This window comes from Rhinolophus sinicus, chromosome 7 (assembly GCF_057876585.1).
Source record: "Rhinolophus sinicus isolate RSI-liver-muscle chromosome 7, RSI-T2T, whole genome shotgun sequence".
Classification (NCBI taxonomy): Eukaryota; Metazoa; Chordata; class Mammalia; order Chiroptera; family Rhinolophidae; genus Rhinolophus; species Rhinolophus sinicus.
The window spans coordinates 31,470,447-31,487,695 of NC_142507.1; the positions used below are offsets into that span (position 1 = coordinate 31,470,447).

The 17,249-nt window shown below is 47.1% G+C and overlaps 1 protein-coding gene across 11 annotated transcripts in view; it reads right to left on the minus strand.

The window, feature by feature from the left end:
* Positions 1–13,910: 13,910 nt before the first annotated feature.
* CARMIL1 (capping protein regulator and myosin 1 linker 1) overlaps positions 13,911–17,249 on the minus strand; it is a 352,154-nt gene continuing 348,815 nt past the window's right edge. For all 11 annotated transcript variants that reach the window (XM_088799443.1, XM_074319291.2, XM_074319290.2 and 8 more), the window contains one exon: positions 13,911–14,956. In XM_088799443.1, the coding sequence (XP_088655569.1) occupies positions 14,820–14,956 (137 nt within the window). In that variant the 3' untranslated portion in view covers positions 13,911–14,819. The remainder of the gene's footprint in view (positions 14,957–17,249) is intronic.

Consider the following 17,249-nt stretch of genomic DNA (forward strand, 5'->3'; position numbering starts at 1 on the left):
TTTGTCCTTGGAAAGGAGGGTCGCTGCCACTGGACCTTTCCCGGTTTGTGGTACCAGACCTTCATGGCAGTACTTGGGGTCCCTTGCTTAGTTTCAACATGTAACAGAACAGGGGACCCCATAATAGGCCATAGTGAGAGCACATAGTTTCCTCGCAAAATCATCCCGGTATCGGGACCTCTGTATACTACAGTCACTTGCGGTGGCCACTCAGCCACCACCCCTGGCGTCACTTGCAAATCATGAGTCAAACCGGCCCCCCATGGGGCTATCAGACCCAACCACCGACAGTGGGGGCTTTTGACCTGCCAGGGCCAAGTCCATTGCTGCCATTCCCCTGCTTTCAAGCATGTGGGTGCTGGCAGCAAAATGTTCCCATTTCTGCCATAGCCTGGTTTTAACAGAGTCTCCCTGGTGGTAACTTGTAATTGAATGGGAGCGGCCGTTCGATGTAGCAGAGCTTCTACTGGTGCGGGCCCTCCCTTCCGTGGTCTCTCATTCAGGACTCTCAGGACGTCCCATAGACGAGAGGCCCAGTCACGCATCGTGGGAGGGTGTTTTGACACCTGGAGACCTTGCTTCAAAAGGCCATTGTAGCATTCAATCAGGCCAGCTGCTTGTGGATTGTACGGGGTGTGAAACAACCATTGCACGTCCATCCTGGCAGCCCAGCGCTGCACTTCTTGCCCTGTAAAATGGGTACCCCTGTCACTTTCAATGACTTGGGGGCGCCCATAGAGGGTGCACAGCTGTGTAAGGGCGACCACTGTATGCCGCTGATCCGCAGCCGGACAGGGCCAAGCAAACATCAACCCCGTAGCAGTGTCCACTGCTGTAAATGCGTATATCACATTGCGGGCCTTAGGCAGGGGTCCAACGTAATCCACTTGCCAGTGAGTGAGGGGCACCCTCCCTCGCGTAATCTGCTGTGTCTCCCAGGGGAGCCTCCGCCTTTGGGGGCTGTCCTGGGCACAGATGGCACAGTCATAGCAGGCATCTGCTATCTCCTGCCATTACAAAGGCAGGCCCCAGCGTCTGCTCACCTGCCACATGGTTCGGCTTCCAGCATGCTGCAATTTCCTATGCAGCCAGTGGGCCACATCAGTGGCAGGAGCCCGCTCTAACCATCGTACCCGTGCTAGGGCATCTGCTTCATCATTACCTGGGGACACTAAGGAGGAGTGACCTGTGACATGCATTAAGGTCACCTCCTTTCTCTGCCCTAGATCCCAGAGGTCCTGCCACATGGCTTGACCCCACAGTGGACGGTGTCCCACCAACCAGTTTTGGTGTTTCCATGTAGGGAGCCACTACGTTAGGCCCCGGAACACCGCCCAGCTGTCAGTGCAAATAACTAGGGGCCCAGGCTCGTGGCTGATTACCATCCACACAGCCCGTAATTCAGCCCACTGGCTACTCTGGCCCGTCCCAATATCAAACCAAATGGTGTCTGTTTTGGGCTGCACACCAATAGCCGTCCAAACAGCTGCAGCCCCTCGGCTAGAACCATCGGTAAACCAGGCATCCTCGGGTACTGGGGACTGTCCTTCTTTGTAGGGCGAGGGCTCCAAGTCCTCCCCTCTAGGCAGAGTACTTGGCTCAGCCTGGGCTACAAGCTCCACAGGCCCCAGGACCTGTTGTAGCTCTGTGCTCAAAGGGCTTGAACTAAGGGTGCTACGTTGCTCCAAGTAGGCACCCCACTTGGCGAGGGTGGTGGTCTGTGCCACCCCCGTTTTGGGTCCCTGGGTCCATGTACGGACCCACCCCTGGATGGGATACGTTGTTCGAACCAACACGCATGCCGTTCCTGTGATGGCTTCTGTGGCCACTAGGGCTGCATACACAGCAGCCAGCTGTTTCTCTATTAGAGAGTAGTGGACCTCCGCTCCTTTCTATAATTGGGACCAAAATCCCACTGGCAACCGGAGACGCTCCTGCCATTGCCAGAGGCCCCATCCGTACCCCTCTTGGGTTACGTGAACATCAAGTTCAAATGGGCGGCCGGGGTCCACTACTTGCAGAGCCTGTGCCTGCTGCACTGCCCATTTCGTGGCAACGAAGGCTTGCTCTATAGCCTCTGTCCAATCCCATGAGGCCCCCTTTTTTTATCATATTGTACAAGGGCCTTGCCATTTGTGCTAAATGGGGTACAAACGCCCGCCAATATCCTAGCAGACCCAAATACGTCTGCAGTTGAGAGACCTTGGTCAGCCGGGGAAAGGCTTGTATCTTATCAATGATTGCCTCAGGTATAACCTATGCCTTACCCGACCACACAACACCCAAAAACTTGACAGATAAGCCAGGGCCTTGGACCTTTTCCTCATTCACCACCCAGCCACGTGACTTCAGGTGGCAGAGAAGAGAGGGAGCTTCTTGCTCTAAATCAGAAAGAGAATCCGAGGTTAACAGAATGTCATCAACATAATGAAACAAGGCCACAGAGGATGGGTGATCCCACTGCGCTAAATCCTGGGCTACGAGCGCATGGCAGATAGTGGGGCTGTGCAAGTATCCCTGTGGAAGGACTTGCAAAGTCCATTACTGCCTGTCCCACGTAAAAGCAAACTGCTCTTGACACTCGGGTGCAATGTCAATGGAGAAAAAAGCATTGGTCAAGTCCACTACATAGTGATATGTCCCCAGGCGGACAGTGAGACGATCCATTAAATCATGAATTGAAGGCACTGCAGCGTGCAAGGGTGGCGTCACCTTATTTAACTCCCTATAGTCCACAGTCATTCGCCAGGTCCCATCTGGCTTCTTGACAGGCCATACTGGGGAGTTAAAGGGACTGTGCGTTGGCCTCACAATATGTGCCTTTTCCAATTCCAATCTTGTACGACCAATCTCCTCCTGTCCTCCTGGCAGGCGGTACTGTCGTACTGTAACCACACGCCAGGGCTGTGGCAACACTTGAGGAGGGTGGTGAGCATGCCCGCGTGTCACCGCTTTCACCACCCGGATCTGGAGACGGAACTCTCCTACTGACATCTGTAAGCTGAGGCCATGTAGCACGTCCACCCCTAGAATATACTCTGGAACGGGGGAGACATAAACTTTGTAGGTACCAGGAGGAAGCCTTCCTATACCCAGTGGTAAGGAAACGGCTTTCACAGTCACAGTTTTTCCCCGTAGCCATCAATGCAGACTGCTGGTCCAGGGAACAGTTCTGGGTTCCCATAAACAAGACTGCAGTCGGCGCCAGTGTCAACTAGAGCCAAAACCCTCTGTACATTCAAAGGGGACCAATGTATGGACAGTTCCACGTGGGGCCTCCGGTCCCTGCTCGTCCCCTCTGACCGGGTACCTTGGCCCCACCCCTAATCAAGCTGCAAGGAGTCGGCCTCAAGCGGCTGCATGAAGTCCTGGAGGGACACGGGTCGCGCTTTCCCAGACTCCTCCTTTATGCTTCTCCGGAATTGTTGTTCTGGACGCAACTGTTTCCAAAGTTCCAGCAGGAGTGCATTGGGTTGTCGGTCTATTTTCTTCCTATCGACCCCTGCTGCCACGAGATCACGCCACATCTGTGCGCGTGTTACTCTCTGAGGCCCGCGACCTCGCCCCTTTACCTTTGGTTTGGGCTTCCAGGTCTCAACTGTGCGGACCTCCTGTCTTAACTTCCTTCGCCTCCGGCTTTCAACATCCCCTAGGGTGGCCATGGCAGTTGTAACTTCATGGATCTGTCGCCCTACATACGGTGTAAGAATAGCAACCAAGGATCCAAAAGCACTCGCAGGTGCAGTATCCAAAACCAGATCTCTCATGCTGGCAGTAAAAAGCTCGTCATCTGGGCCCTGCATGTTGAGGTTAAAAATAGCATGTCTCATGCCCATTTCACGGATTATTTGCGTAAGTTCTGTATATGACTGCCATTGACTCACAGTGTCTGGCAGCTCGCCAGCCTGTCCCCATACTGTGCGTACCGCAGCAGTGAACCATGCCATTAGAGAATGGTTGCCCTGGTTGTTGGCCAATCTATGGCAGTTTTGTAACCTTTGTCGCAGGGACGGATGCACTGTCACGAAGGCTAGCTTTTCCATCTCACCTGGGGAGCAGAGAATGCTGCCTGCTCCCTCATCCCATAAACGTAATAGCCAAGCCGAGACTGGCTCTCCAGGGCGCTGTCTGTACCGCCTCCCCAGCTCCTGCAGCTCAGTGGGAGTGTATGGGGCGTAGGTTGTGAACTCAGTCACAGCTGGGTTGCCGGCAGCAATGCCCCCGGGGCCCAAAGGTTATTCACGTTTTTACCCTTTGCTTAAAGATTGGCCGGACTTGGGGGTTGGGAGCTACATTGTCGCCACTCGCTTCCTCCGCCTCTGCCTCAGAGTCTCCACCTTGGGGCCCCTGTTCTAACAGGCGGACCCGGGCTTCCAGCGCTTCCAACCGGGACACCTGGTCCGGCACCCGGGCCACTTCATTAAGCCCATTTTCCGAGTTGAGACTCAAGGCCGTGAGGAATATCCAGCCCACGCGGCCGGCCGTAGCCTTCTCCTCCTCCAGCAACCGCTCAGCCAGAGCCTGCAGCGCCCTCTCCACACTGGCTGGAGAGCCGTCCATGTCCTCCCACCCCTCCTTGGGTCCAACTCCTGAGAACAGTGGCCACCGGACACCACACACTGTGTGGGGGCCACACGTCCTCCTGCCCAGAGTCAGACTCCATTCCTACCTGGTTGGAATCTTGCTCACCGTGCCAGGTGTCTGAGTGGGTGGAGGCCTCCGTGTAAGATGTCCACAACCCTCGGAGCTTAAGGCCGCAGCAGATTACCAAACTGAAGGCAATGCCATCCATGGCCAAGAGGGTGATGTGCCAGCTGGAGGCTTGAGTCTCCCAGGCAGACCGCGCCTCCCGTTCCCGGTGTCGCTCCTCATGGGCCTCCCGAAGCTGGGCTCTCACACGAACAAACCGCTCCACCATCCTTCAGTAGGTTTTGGCCGGCACCGTACCCTGCTCGCTGCGCCATTTGTCATGCAGGGGACCCTGCTTGCTGCACCATTTGTCGTGCGGGAGACCCTGCTCGCTCTGCCATTTTTCAGGTGGGGCGGCCTGCGGTGTCTCTGCTCCCGCTCCCCACACAAGAACGCAGGATATGGTGAGGCCAAAAAGGAACACCCACGGAGCCATAGGTAGGGGAGTCATACCACTATGGTCTCACTGGAGGCTGGGCCCACTGGATGCGCGACCTGCCGTCAGCCTTTCCGCCAACCGACCGACGACTCTCCTCCACTCTCCTCGACTCCTCGGCAGTCCTCAGCTCTCCTCCGTAGCCAGAGCAGTTATACGGGCGGCCAATCGGCTAACTGGCCACAGCCGATGGCCAATCAGCCACAGCTGATGGCCATCCACCACCCGAGCCAGCACCTTTCCACGTGAGGCCGAGAACCTGTAAACTACTTTCTGGGGCTCTGTCCCCACAGTGTGATAAAAAAATACGGTGAATGTTTAAATTAAAAAGAATTTGTTATAGTAAAAGACACATGGTCATTAATCCCCCTCAAAATACTGCCCCTCACTTCAAACACATCCCATTGTTCTTGCCACTTTCTGAAGCAGTTCTGGAAGTCCTCTTTTGTGTCTTTGGGCTGTGGTGGCTGCCTCTCTGTCCTGAATCAATTCAAAATGTTTTTCTTTCATGATCATTCTGACTTAGGGGAAGAGCCAGAAGTCACACGGTGCCAGGTCTGGTGAATAAGATGTATGAAGACAAACCATATGCTTTTATTTGACAGAAATTGCCATACCAGAAGCGATGTGTGACATGAAGTGTTGTCATGATGAAAGATGAAGTAAAGACACTCATGAAAGAGGACTTCCAGAACTGGTTCAGAAAGTGGCAAGAACAATGGGATAAGTGTGTTCAAAGAGAGTATTTTGAGGGGGAATTTAACGGCAATGTGTCTTTTACTGTAATTGCCATGCAGGGACTCTGGTCCCGCTCCCTGCACAAGAACGCAGGATATGGTGAGGCCATAAAGGAACAACAACGGAACCATGGATGGGGGTTCATACTACTATATTCTCGCTGGGCTGGAGATACAGGAAGCAGGAGCTACATGATCCGCAATCCGCAGTCCACTTCTCTGCCAACCAACCACCCCCCAGCGTAGCCACGGCAGTTATATTAGTGGCTAATGACTAACTGGTTACAGCTGATAGCCATCTAATAACTGAGCCAGCACCTTTCCATGTGAGGCTGAGAGCCTGGAAAGTGCTTTCTGGGACTCTGTCCCCACAGTAATACATTTTTTAAATTTAAATGAGAGCCGTATGTTTTGATCTCACTTTGTATACATGGTGTTCTGAGCTAAGGATGAGGTAAGGTGCCTTGGGACTTCAGGGGAAAGGAAGGTCATTTATAGGACAATAAGAAGAGCAGATGTTCAGTAATTAGAAGTTTGCAATGCCATACAGTAGGTCATAAAAAGTTATTTCTGATAATAAGTCATTATGGGCAAGGCCTCAAATTTAAACTCTTTAAGGGATAGGTAAAATTTTCTCATTAACTGACAGGGTCTTGGTTGCTTTCAGCTTAAAATAATTCTGATGCCAATGTGGCACATCTTGGGGAGGCCTGTTCTAAACCTCTTCACCCCAAGAGTCATCTCCAGGGACCTAGTTGCTCCTGAAACTTGCCTTGTCCCTGGTCCTGGGTTAACCTGACCTGTTGTGGCCCATACATGCAAATGCACAATGTACACCTAGTCAGCCAGCCTTGATCAGTTGGGACCTCCAGGCCTAGGGAGCTATGAGGCCTTTCCCAAACCCCTGCATAGCCTGCACTGTGGAAGGTGCCCTCAACCCTTCTGGAATTGATTTGAGGAGGAAGCTTTAAAGTGGCCACTGTCCAAGCCCTCATTTAAACTTTCTGCTGATGGATTCCTGGGCTTCTCCAGCCACCAAGACATCCAGCTGTGTTTCTGTGGAGGAATTTATGGCCATCCTGTCTAGCTTGTCTCTCCCTGGCAAGGCAGTCCTGATCTTCCTATCTCAGACATCAAGGGGAAGAATGCACACATGTGTAAGTGAAGGCTTTTAATTAGGCATATACCTTGTTACCACCAAGAAGTAGAGGCAGCTCCTGAAACCTGACCTTTCTAGACACCTGCCTTGTTCCCAGTACCTGGTGCTGGGCCTGAGGCAACCTACACCTACACAGTGGGCAACCCATCCCTAGGCCTTGGGCAGCTGAGGCATTCCAGGTCTGGAGTGTTCGTGGCTCCCAACCACTTGCATAGTATGTATTGTGAAAGAAGCCCCCACCTCTCCCACAATTGTTGTGAGGTCGCACCTTTAAAGTGGCCATAGTCCAAGTCCTCATTTGGACTAGCTGTCTGATAGGGTCCCAGACTTCTGTGGTAATCAATGTCCAGGTGTCTCTCATTGCAGGAATCTGTGGTTAGTCCACTTGCCTTTGCCCTGGTGAGGCAGTCCAGATCTTCTCACCTCAGCCTTCAGAGGGAAGAATGTGCATATGTCTAGATGAGTGTTGTAGTCACACAACAGCCTAGCCAACTGTCCCCCCATGTCTTTCCTTAAGGAAAGAAGAGTCTGTGAGACTGTGCCTTTCTGGGACTCTGTTCCATCCTTGTGTTTACACCTTATGTCTTTCTGTCTGGTCCCCAAAAGATGGTTTGCAGCCAAAGACAGGTAAGATATCTCACGGGAGATACAACCTAAGCCAGGCGCAACCGAGTGAGGACCCCCAATGAGCTGCCTTAGAAGAATATGGGAAGGGGCCTTTCCTCCCCTTCCCCCTGCCTGGGAAAAGATGTTGCCAGCTCTGGCTTTTCCCTGGCACCTGATTGTGAGAGAAGTCATGAGGGCAACAAAGATCAGTTCTCTCCATTTATCTCTACGGAGCTGTTACAATGTGAGAGACTTGACCCTGAGAGGGTACATACCGTAGTTAAGACATCATGGGACCTTGTGCTTCGGCTGTTTACAGACAAAGGGTGATTGGAATAAACATTTTTCTGCTATGATGTATGAGTCTCACAGACCGTGTAAGAAACAATGTTACTTTCTTGTATTTGTATACTTATCAATAAAAACCTCCAGTCGGCCTTATTCTGGGCTCCAGTCCTCTGAGACTGAGAGACCCCTGGCCTTCGGAGAGATTTAACTACATTAAGTGTCTGTTTCTTTCTTAAAAACTTAACCCAAACCTCCCCTTCTTGCACCCTCACTGCCCGTGTTGCGCTGGACGAGACAGAGGGTTCTTAATTAGGTATATGCCTTGCTACTCCCAATAGCTAAAGGCAGCTTCTGCGACGGCCTCTCTCAACACCTGCCTTGTTCTTGGTTTCTGGTGCTCCAAACCTGTGGTGGCATGCATGTGCAGTAGATGCCCCTGCAGCAGGGCTTGAGCAGGTGGGACCCTCTAAAAAAATAGGCTCAGTGGGCAGCTCTCAAACCCCTGCTTACCCTCCAGTGTAAGGGAGTCCCCATTCCTCATGAACACCATTGAGAGCCTGATGGAGTCCCAAGCATCTTTAGCAATCAAGACCTCCAGGTGTCTCTTATTGCATGAACTCATGGCCAGACCATTTGGCCTCACCCTGACAAGGCAGTATAGATTTTTCCAGTTCAGCCTTCATGGGTATGTGTGTATAGGGGGGAGGTAGGGGGGATGCACATATGTGTAGATGAGGCCTTTTAATTAAGCATATGATTTATTACCACCCAGAGCCGGATGAAGCTGTAGGGACTCGATCTTTCCAGACAGCTACCTTGTTCTTGGTCCCTGATGCCCAGGAACTGCAACACCCACCCATGTCCAGTAGCCGCATTGTCACCAGTCTTGTGTCGTGAGAGAGTTAGAGTCCCCCCATATGTGAGGTGCTTGGGGGGCAGCTCCCAATTTTTGTCGTAGTCTCCAGCATGGAGGGAACCCCCCCGACCCCAAATAATTGTTGTGAAGTGTTAGTTTTAAAATGGCTACAGTCCAAATCCTCATTTGGACTTGCTGCCTGATTGGATCCTGGGCTCTGTAGCCATCAAGATGTCCAGGTGTCTCCCAACACAGGAATTCGTGTCCAGCACATCTGGCCTTGCCTTAGCACGGCAGTCCAGATTTTCCCAGGTCAGCCTTCTGGAAGGGAAATGTACATGTTTAGGTAAGGTTTTTCTTAGGCTTATGTTTTGTTACTTCAAGGGCCAGAGGCAGATCCTAGAACCTGGACTCTCTAGACACCTGCTTTGTCCCTGGTACCCAGTGCTCCAGACCACTGGTGACATGTGCATGTGTAGTAGTTGTTGTCCTATCAGTGGGCCTTTGGAAGCTGGGTCTCTCTAGGCCTGAAAGGCTCGGGGAGGGGTGGTGGTGGCGGCGGCTTTCAACTCCCTTCATAGACTCATGTGAAGAAAGCGCAGACCCCTCCAAGTAATTGTTGTGAGGCAGCAGCTTTAAGCATTGATATAGAGTGAAGAAAGAAATGTAGTCATTTTAGTCAAGGTGCTAAAGTACTAAAATCAAGTAGGTTGAGGTATGAGGAAACAATTCTATTTTAACTAGCCCAGGAAATTTTACCTTAACCTTTTGAAATTTTCAGTCCTGCATCAATGGCTGGATATACATCAAACTTCCAGATAACACTCTGATCACCCCCTGAAAGACTAAGGAAAAAAATGTTCATGTATCCAGACCACCAGACATGACCAGAACTCCTGCCATCCATCATTCAGGCATTCTACTGTCTGAATGATAACCATTCTGGCCCAATCCTAGGGCTAAGAATGCAGGACTGATTATTCTCAAGAGTGCTTTTTTTTTTTTTTTTTAACTATAAGAATGCTTAGCTTTTCTTTCTTTCTTCTGGTAATTGTCCAGTTGTTTTCCAGTTTGCAATCCCTAAGACCCTTCAATAAGTCTTTATCATTTATTTCTAACCAAAGACTCTAGATTCTTTTTTTGTTTGTTAAACATATATGGTGTCAGGAGTAGAAACCGAGGAATGCTCCATTTCAATTCTGGTGCTGCCTTTAGATTCGAGCAAGGTACCCGATTGAGCTTTGTATTCTGTTGTTTCACCAAAGGCTCCAGGATTGCAGTGGTGAGTTTTCAGTTCCAAACGTCCCTCCTTTTGTTGAAGTTTAGAGCTTTTATTCTTGGGTCCTCTGATACCAAATTTTGCAATGGGGGCCCTCTTTCTTAAGCCCATGTGGAGAGACAACACCAATTTGAAATGGCAGTTGGATTTATGGTCCATTCTCTGCTAAGTATTTGTCTCTATGGATTTCTGATAAGAACAAATTGGAATTACAGTGGCCACTCTGGGGACCTTTTGAGATTCTAAAATTAGTATATTTACATGCACAATTAGCAGATCTTAGAAATGTTAAATGAGCTGAATGGGAGGCATTTTTCAATTGGCATTTAGAGTCCTCTAAGGAATTAAACGATTCAAAGATAGCCCTACACCTCTTTTGTCTGGTTGAGACAGCTTTCAGGGGAACTTACCTTTAACATGGGACCCTCTAAAAGTTCTCCAAAGTTTCTTCCTTGGGAACTCTAGCTAGTTATATACACAAACACTTTGGTACCTGCTCATGCGTGTGCGCGCGTATCATAAACTGGACCGACTTAGCCAAAATAATTTAAAACTCTAATAGCTATTCAAGATAAAACTTGGTTTTAGGTCCACCTCAAAGGCCCTCCCTTAGAAAGATAATTCCAAACCTCTTGGGTACAATGGAATATATTCTTTGATTGACATATAGAAGCTTCTAAAAGGCAAATTGACTTTGGAAAAAAAACAAAACAAAACAAAAAAGACAAAACACTATAAAAAGATCCTAAAAAAAAATTGTGACCATCTGAGCAGGTGTTTTAAAATTTCTTACTGTTGGACTTCTGGTCAAAATGGTGGAGTAGGTAAAGCTGTGCCCATCGCCTGCCATGACCACTTCAAAAATGCAAATTATAGAACAATGATCACTGAGAACCACCTGAAGACTAACTGAACAGAACTCGTATAACTAAGGATATAAAGAAGCCATACTGAGACTGGCAAGAGGGGCAGAGATGTGGAACAGGCAGGTCCCACACCCATGGGGTGGTGGTTAAGAATCAGGAGGATGTCTCGGCTGTGGAGGTCCCCCAGAGGTACAAGCCTCTCAGCCTCACACTGGGCTCCCCAGCCCAGGGCTCCAGTGCAGGGAAAAGTCCCCATAACATTTGGCTGTGAAAACCAGCGGGGACTGTGGCTGAGTTAGACAGGGCTGCTGGAGTCCCAGGCATTCTTCTTCAAGGACTCATTCACAAACTCTCTCACTCTGAGCTCCTGAGCTCCAGCACTGGGGCAGCAGCTCTAAAAGTGCCAGGGACATACAGGACGAGGTGAACTGACTAGCATCAGGGTAAGGGATGGAGGGTCAGGGGTCAGGGCAGCTCTCTCCTTGGATGGAGTACTGACAGATGCCATTGTTTCTTTATATATATATATATATAAAATGATTTATTTATTTTTATTTTTTTATTTTTTTATTGGGGATGGGGAACAGGACTTTATTGGGGAAGAGTGTGTACTTCCAGGTTTTTTTCTTTTCAAGTCAAGTTGTTGTCCTTTCAATCTTAGTTGTGGAGGGTGCAGCTCAGCTCCAGGCCCAGTTGCCGTTGTTAGTTGCAGGGGGCGCAGCCCACCATCCCTTGCGGGAGTCAAACCAGCAATCTTGTGGTTGAGAGGATGTGCTCCAACCAACTGAGCCATCCAGGAGCTCAGCAGCAGCTCAGCTCAAGGTGCCATGTTCAATCTTAGTTGCAGGGGGCGGAGCCCACCATCCCTTGCGGGACTCGAGAAATTGAACTGGCAACCTTGTGGTTGAGAGCCCACTGGCCCATGTGGGAACAGAACTGGCAGCCTTGGGAGTCAGGAGCACAGAGCTCTAACCACCTGAGCCACCGGGCCAACCCCCCCATTGTTTCCTATATTGAGTCCCGCCCCCCCCCCCCCCCCCCCAGGCAGCAGGTACAGGCAGGTGCCGTATTTGAGCTCTCCATTAACTTGACTAACACTGTTTGTCCCACCCTCATGATTCCTGGGGACCCTGTCCCACCCAATTTACATGCCAAACCCTAACCCCATTTCTAATCCTAATCCCACACCTAAATTCAACCCTAACCTTAGCCCTTACCTCGTGCTGACCCTAACACTGTATCTCTCTTCATAACACTAATTGTAACCCTAACCTTTAAGCTAACCTTTACCACTTTTAAACCATAACCCTAAAAACTCATCCCTCTTCATAACCCTAAATATCAAACTTAACCTAACACTAACCTATACCTAACCTCAACCCTAATCCTATACCTTTGCTCAAACTTAACTATACCCCTAACACTAACCCTAACCCTGCACCTAACATCAACCCTAACCCTAACACAAATTTTATCCCTATGCCTAACTTCAACCCTTATCTTATACCACTCTACTCTTTCCATAACTTTCCATAACCCTAATCCTGAACCTACTAGAAACTCTAACCTAACCTCTACAACCAAACTAAATATAACCCTATACTTAACTCAATCCTAACTCTATCCCTTACAATATAGACCTAACCCGAAACCTAACAACACTAACCCTAATGTTATTTCTAATTTCAAAAGTCAACCTTGAACATTGGAGCACACGTGTCTTTGCAGCTTTGTTTACGGTGGCCAAGACATGGAAACAACCAAAATGTCCTTCGATAGATGAATGGATGAAGAAGTTGTGGTATATATACACAATGGAATACTATTTGGCGATAAGAAAGGATGAAATAGGACCATTTGTGACAACATGGATGGATCTTGAGAGTGTAATGCTGAGCGAAATAAGTCAGACAGAAAAAGCAGAGAACCATATGATTTCACTGATATGTGGTATATAAACCAAAAGCAACAAAAGAACAAGACAAACAAATGAGAAACAGAAACTCATAGACACAGACAATGGTTTGGTGGTTGCCAGAGGGTAAGGGGGGTGGGGCGTGGGGGGTGGGAGATGAGGGTAAGGGGGATCGAATATATGGTGATGGAAGGAGAACTGACTCTGGGTGATGAACACACAATGGGATTTATAGATGATGTAATACAGAATTGTACACCTGAAATCTATGTAATTTTACTAACACTTGTCACCTCAATAAATTAAAAAAAAAAAAAAGTCAACCTCACCTTCACCCAAACTCTAATACTATACCTAACCCTAAAACCTAACACTATACCTAACCCTAAACTCAACCCTAGCATTAAACCTAACCCTCAAGCTAATCCTATTCCTAACCTCTATCCTACCTCTACACCTAACCCTCTCCATTATCCTAATTCTAACTCTAAACCAAACACTAATATAACCTCTACAACTAAACTAAAACCAAACCCTATACCTAACCTCAACCCATACCCTACAACTAACCCCAATCTTAACCATATACCTAATCTGAACCTAAAACAATAACCCTAAACCTATACCTAATCCTCTCCATAACCCCAACGTTAATACTTGCCCTAACCCTAACCTTATACTAAACCTCAACACTAATTCCAACTCTAAAGTTAACCTCATACATAAAATCAACTTTAAATGTAACCCTAACCAGTCACACAGCCCCTTCTGTGATTCTTTCCAAAAGACAACCACACTGCTTGTGACTCTTCCAATCACACTTCATAGTTCATGCTTGCATCCTGTATATGACGCTTGATTTGAGGCAATGGAAACTGATCAAACTCGTAATAAATCTTTTGATAAATTTCATGTTTTTCCCAAAGGTGAGAGCAGGCAATAGAATTAGCAAGTTTCATTTATTTTGAATGTAACTTGGTTTGATAATCTGGGAACTGTGATTATTCTGGATTTTGCAAAAGAAAAAGAGTTCACCACCACAAGCCAAACCTAACTTTAAAAGTAGCTGGAGGTCAAAATTCCACTTGTAAAATCATTTTATTGGTATAAATATACATATGAATAAAATACCATCAGCCTATAATGTAAATGAATATTTGTGAAATGTCTTAAAAAGAGTAGCATTTTGATTTTTTAATAGGTGTCAAAGCTTTCTCCCTTAAAAATCACACATTAAAAGCTAATAAACAGAGAGAAGTCAAAAGCCTTCAAAAACCACAAATATTCATAAACGCTCATTCCAATCAACTATATACTTTAATCTGGGCACATGGTAGAAGCAGCCATGGGCCTCTCTCACTCTGTTCTTACTGTGCTTGTTGATGATATTGCAAAGGTCAATGACCAAATTTAAATGTACAATTCCACATAAGGAAGGAAGAAGTTCCCCATGGGAGAATGTAGACTCCCTACGCAAGATCTAATATATATAGAATTTATACAAATGATTTATTAGTGTGCTCTGTTAATATAATTACAATGTGCAATTGCATACATCAAGAATAAATTGCTCTACTGAGTCAAGTGCAGATCTGACACAGGTACATGCAGCAGTACCCCACTGTGTGAGCGTGTGTCCAGTCACTTTGTTTACCTCCAAATACTCATCCTGCAGGGCAAATGGTAGCTGCCTTAGAGAAATTCAAGTAGGGCCCATGGGATATTTGCTGGCATTTGTTGAAGGCAAATGAAGGAATGATTAGAAATCAAATGCCAAGGGTTGAGAGAAGACCAAACAAATGTGCTTTGATTACCAAGAAATAGGTCTGTTTCTGTTTAAGAATAAAAAAAAAGTAAAGAAAGAAAGAAAAAGAAGGGAAAAAAAAGCACCAAGAAAAGAGCGCATAGGAAATAGGAGGTGTTGCCCTGGGTTTCTCTCCGATGGCTAACAAAGCACCATGCACAATGGCCTTGTACTTGAGTGACCTTCACACAAAAATAAACTCCTTTTCTGCTTCTTCCCCAGAGTCACTGGATTTGCTGCCTTGATGGCTGTCTTTACTGGAGGACCACTGCTTTTGTTCTTGATACTCCTGGGCCAGCTGGCCCCAGCTTCTCCTTGAAACTGAAACAAAGTGAAGAAAGCCGTTATCATTATCATTGACTAACAAGGCAATACCAGTGGCCTGACCAGTCAGGTACAGGGCTCTAAAGAGTGGGGGGGATTCAAGATGAACTGTCTCAGAAATTGACCTATTACATTTAGACTCCAGACAGAAATTAAAAACCAACAGAACCACACATAAATTAAAATAAGAAAACATAAAAAAGTCTAGATGAGCCTCTCAGATGTGGTTGAGAATCTGAGGGTGAAGACCCCAAAAGGTGAGGATGGGTGGTGGGGAGCAAAGGGAGATGCCAGGAAGGATAAGCTGCCCCCTTATGCAGCTGCCCTCTTATGCAGCTGCCCCCTTATGCCGCAGACAGAACAGGACAAACAGCCTGTAGGAAGCAATGCTGGACAAATGTTCCATTCGATGCTTCTGCAGACCATGTAGGTTGGCAATCTCTGCTTTGGGACAGGATATAAGAAGAGGCCTCAGCAATCTTTGTTACATCTTTCTGTGTTTCAGAAAACCTCAGTTTCACTCTCCAGGAGATGAACAGTTTAAAGTCTTTTGAAAATGAATTAATGCTGCCAATGGTCTGTTTAACCCTTTAGGAAGCAGACTCCAGGTAAAACGAATTGCCATTACTGTCGCCTGCTCTGATTACATGACGTCTGACAATTAAGTTCGTGAATTTTGCCACCATGTGCTTACATTGGCAGCACTGTACAAACAGCTCAGTAAGGTTTCATAATCTTGGTATATCAATGTCTCACAGCAGTGTTCATGTTGCCGTGTGACGGTGTCTTGCTGAGTGGCGTTCATTACTGTTGTTGCATGTTTTTGTGTGCCGTTGCAAGAATGTCTGAGCTTGAATTAGAACAATGAACAAATATTAAATTTCTTGTTAAACTTGACAAGAGTGGAAGTGAAATGAAGGGCATGTTAGTCCAAGTTTATGGGGATAATACCATGAAGAAAATGCCAGTGTATAAATGGATTAAACATTTTTCTAAGGGAGAGAACGCAACACTAATGAAGAGAGGTCAGGACAGCCAGTAATGAGCAGAATTGATGCAAACACTGCAAAAATTCATTGAATTGTGTGTCAAAATTGCCGACCGACTGTGAGAAGCGTAGTAGACCAAGTAAACATCGATAAAGAAAGAGTTAGGAAAATCTTAACTGAAAATCTCGGCATGAGAAAGTTGTATGCAAAAGTGGTCTCCAATGCACAAAAAAAGCTCACCAATGAACAAAAGGAAAGGAGAGTTGAAGTTTGCCAAGACCTTTTGGACAGGCAAGATGATGTTTTGGGCCATGTTATCACTGGTGATGAAATGTGGGTGTACCAATACGACCCTGAAACAAAGCGTCAAAGTGCATGATGGAAGTCAGCCAATTCTCCATGACCAAAAAAGTTCCATCAGTCCAAATCAAGAGTCAAAATGATGTTGCTAACCTTTTTTGATATCAGAGGGATTATTCATTATGAATTTGTACCAACTGGACAATTAACCAAGTTTGTTATTTGGAAGTGCTGAACAGGCTGCGTAAAAAAGTTAGATGACCTGAACTTTTTGCCAGCAATTCATGGCTCTTGAAACATGACAATGCCCCAGCTCCCATGGCACTGTCTGGGAGGGAGTTTTTAGCCAATAAACAAATAACTGTATTGGAACACCCTCCCTACTCACCTGTTCTGGCCCCCAATGACTTCTTTCTTTAGCCGAAGATAAAGGAAATATTGAAAGGAAGACATTTTGATGATATTCAAGACCTCAAGGGTAATGTGACGACAACAGCTCTGATGGCCATTCCAGAAAAAGAGTTCCAAAATTGCTTTGAAGGGTAGACTAGGTGCTGGCATCAGTGCATAGCTTCTCAAGGGGAGTACTTTGAAGGTGATGATAGTGATATTCAGCAATGAGGTATGTAGCACTGTTTCTAGGATGAGTTTGCGACCTTAATTGTCTGACCTCGTATATAAACATGAAGGATCCATTGAGATTTCACAAAGCAATGATAGAGAATAATTGCTGGAACTGTGCCTTTGTCATGTGTCACATCAGGCACTCTCTCTATTATTATTACTACTCACAACTACCCTGCAATGTAGGTTTTATAAAATCTGGAATCAGGATTTCAACTACACCTCTCTCCAAAGCCTATGTTCTTTCCAAATAGATCATAGCTGTACTGCCACTATATCTTGGGGAAAAGTTCAGGTGTTATGCACCAGCATGGCTGTTAAGGGTTATTAAATATTACTCACCATGTCTATTGTATAGACACCACTTAAGCTAAAAA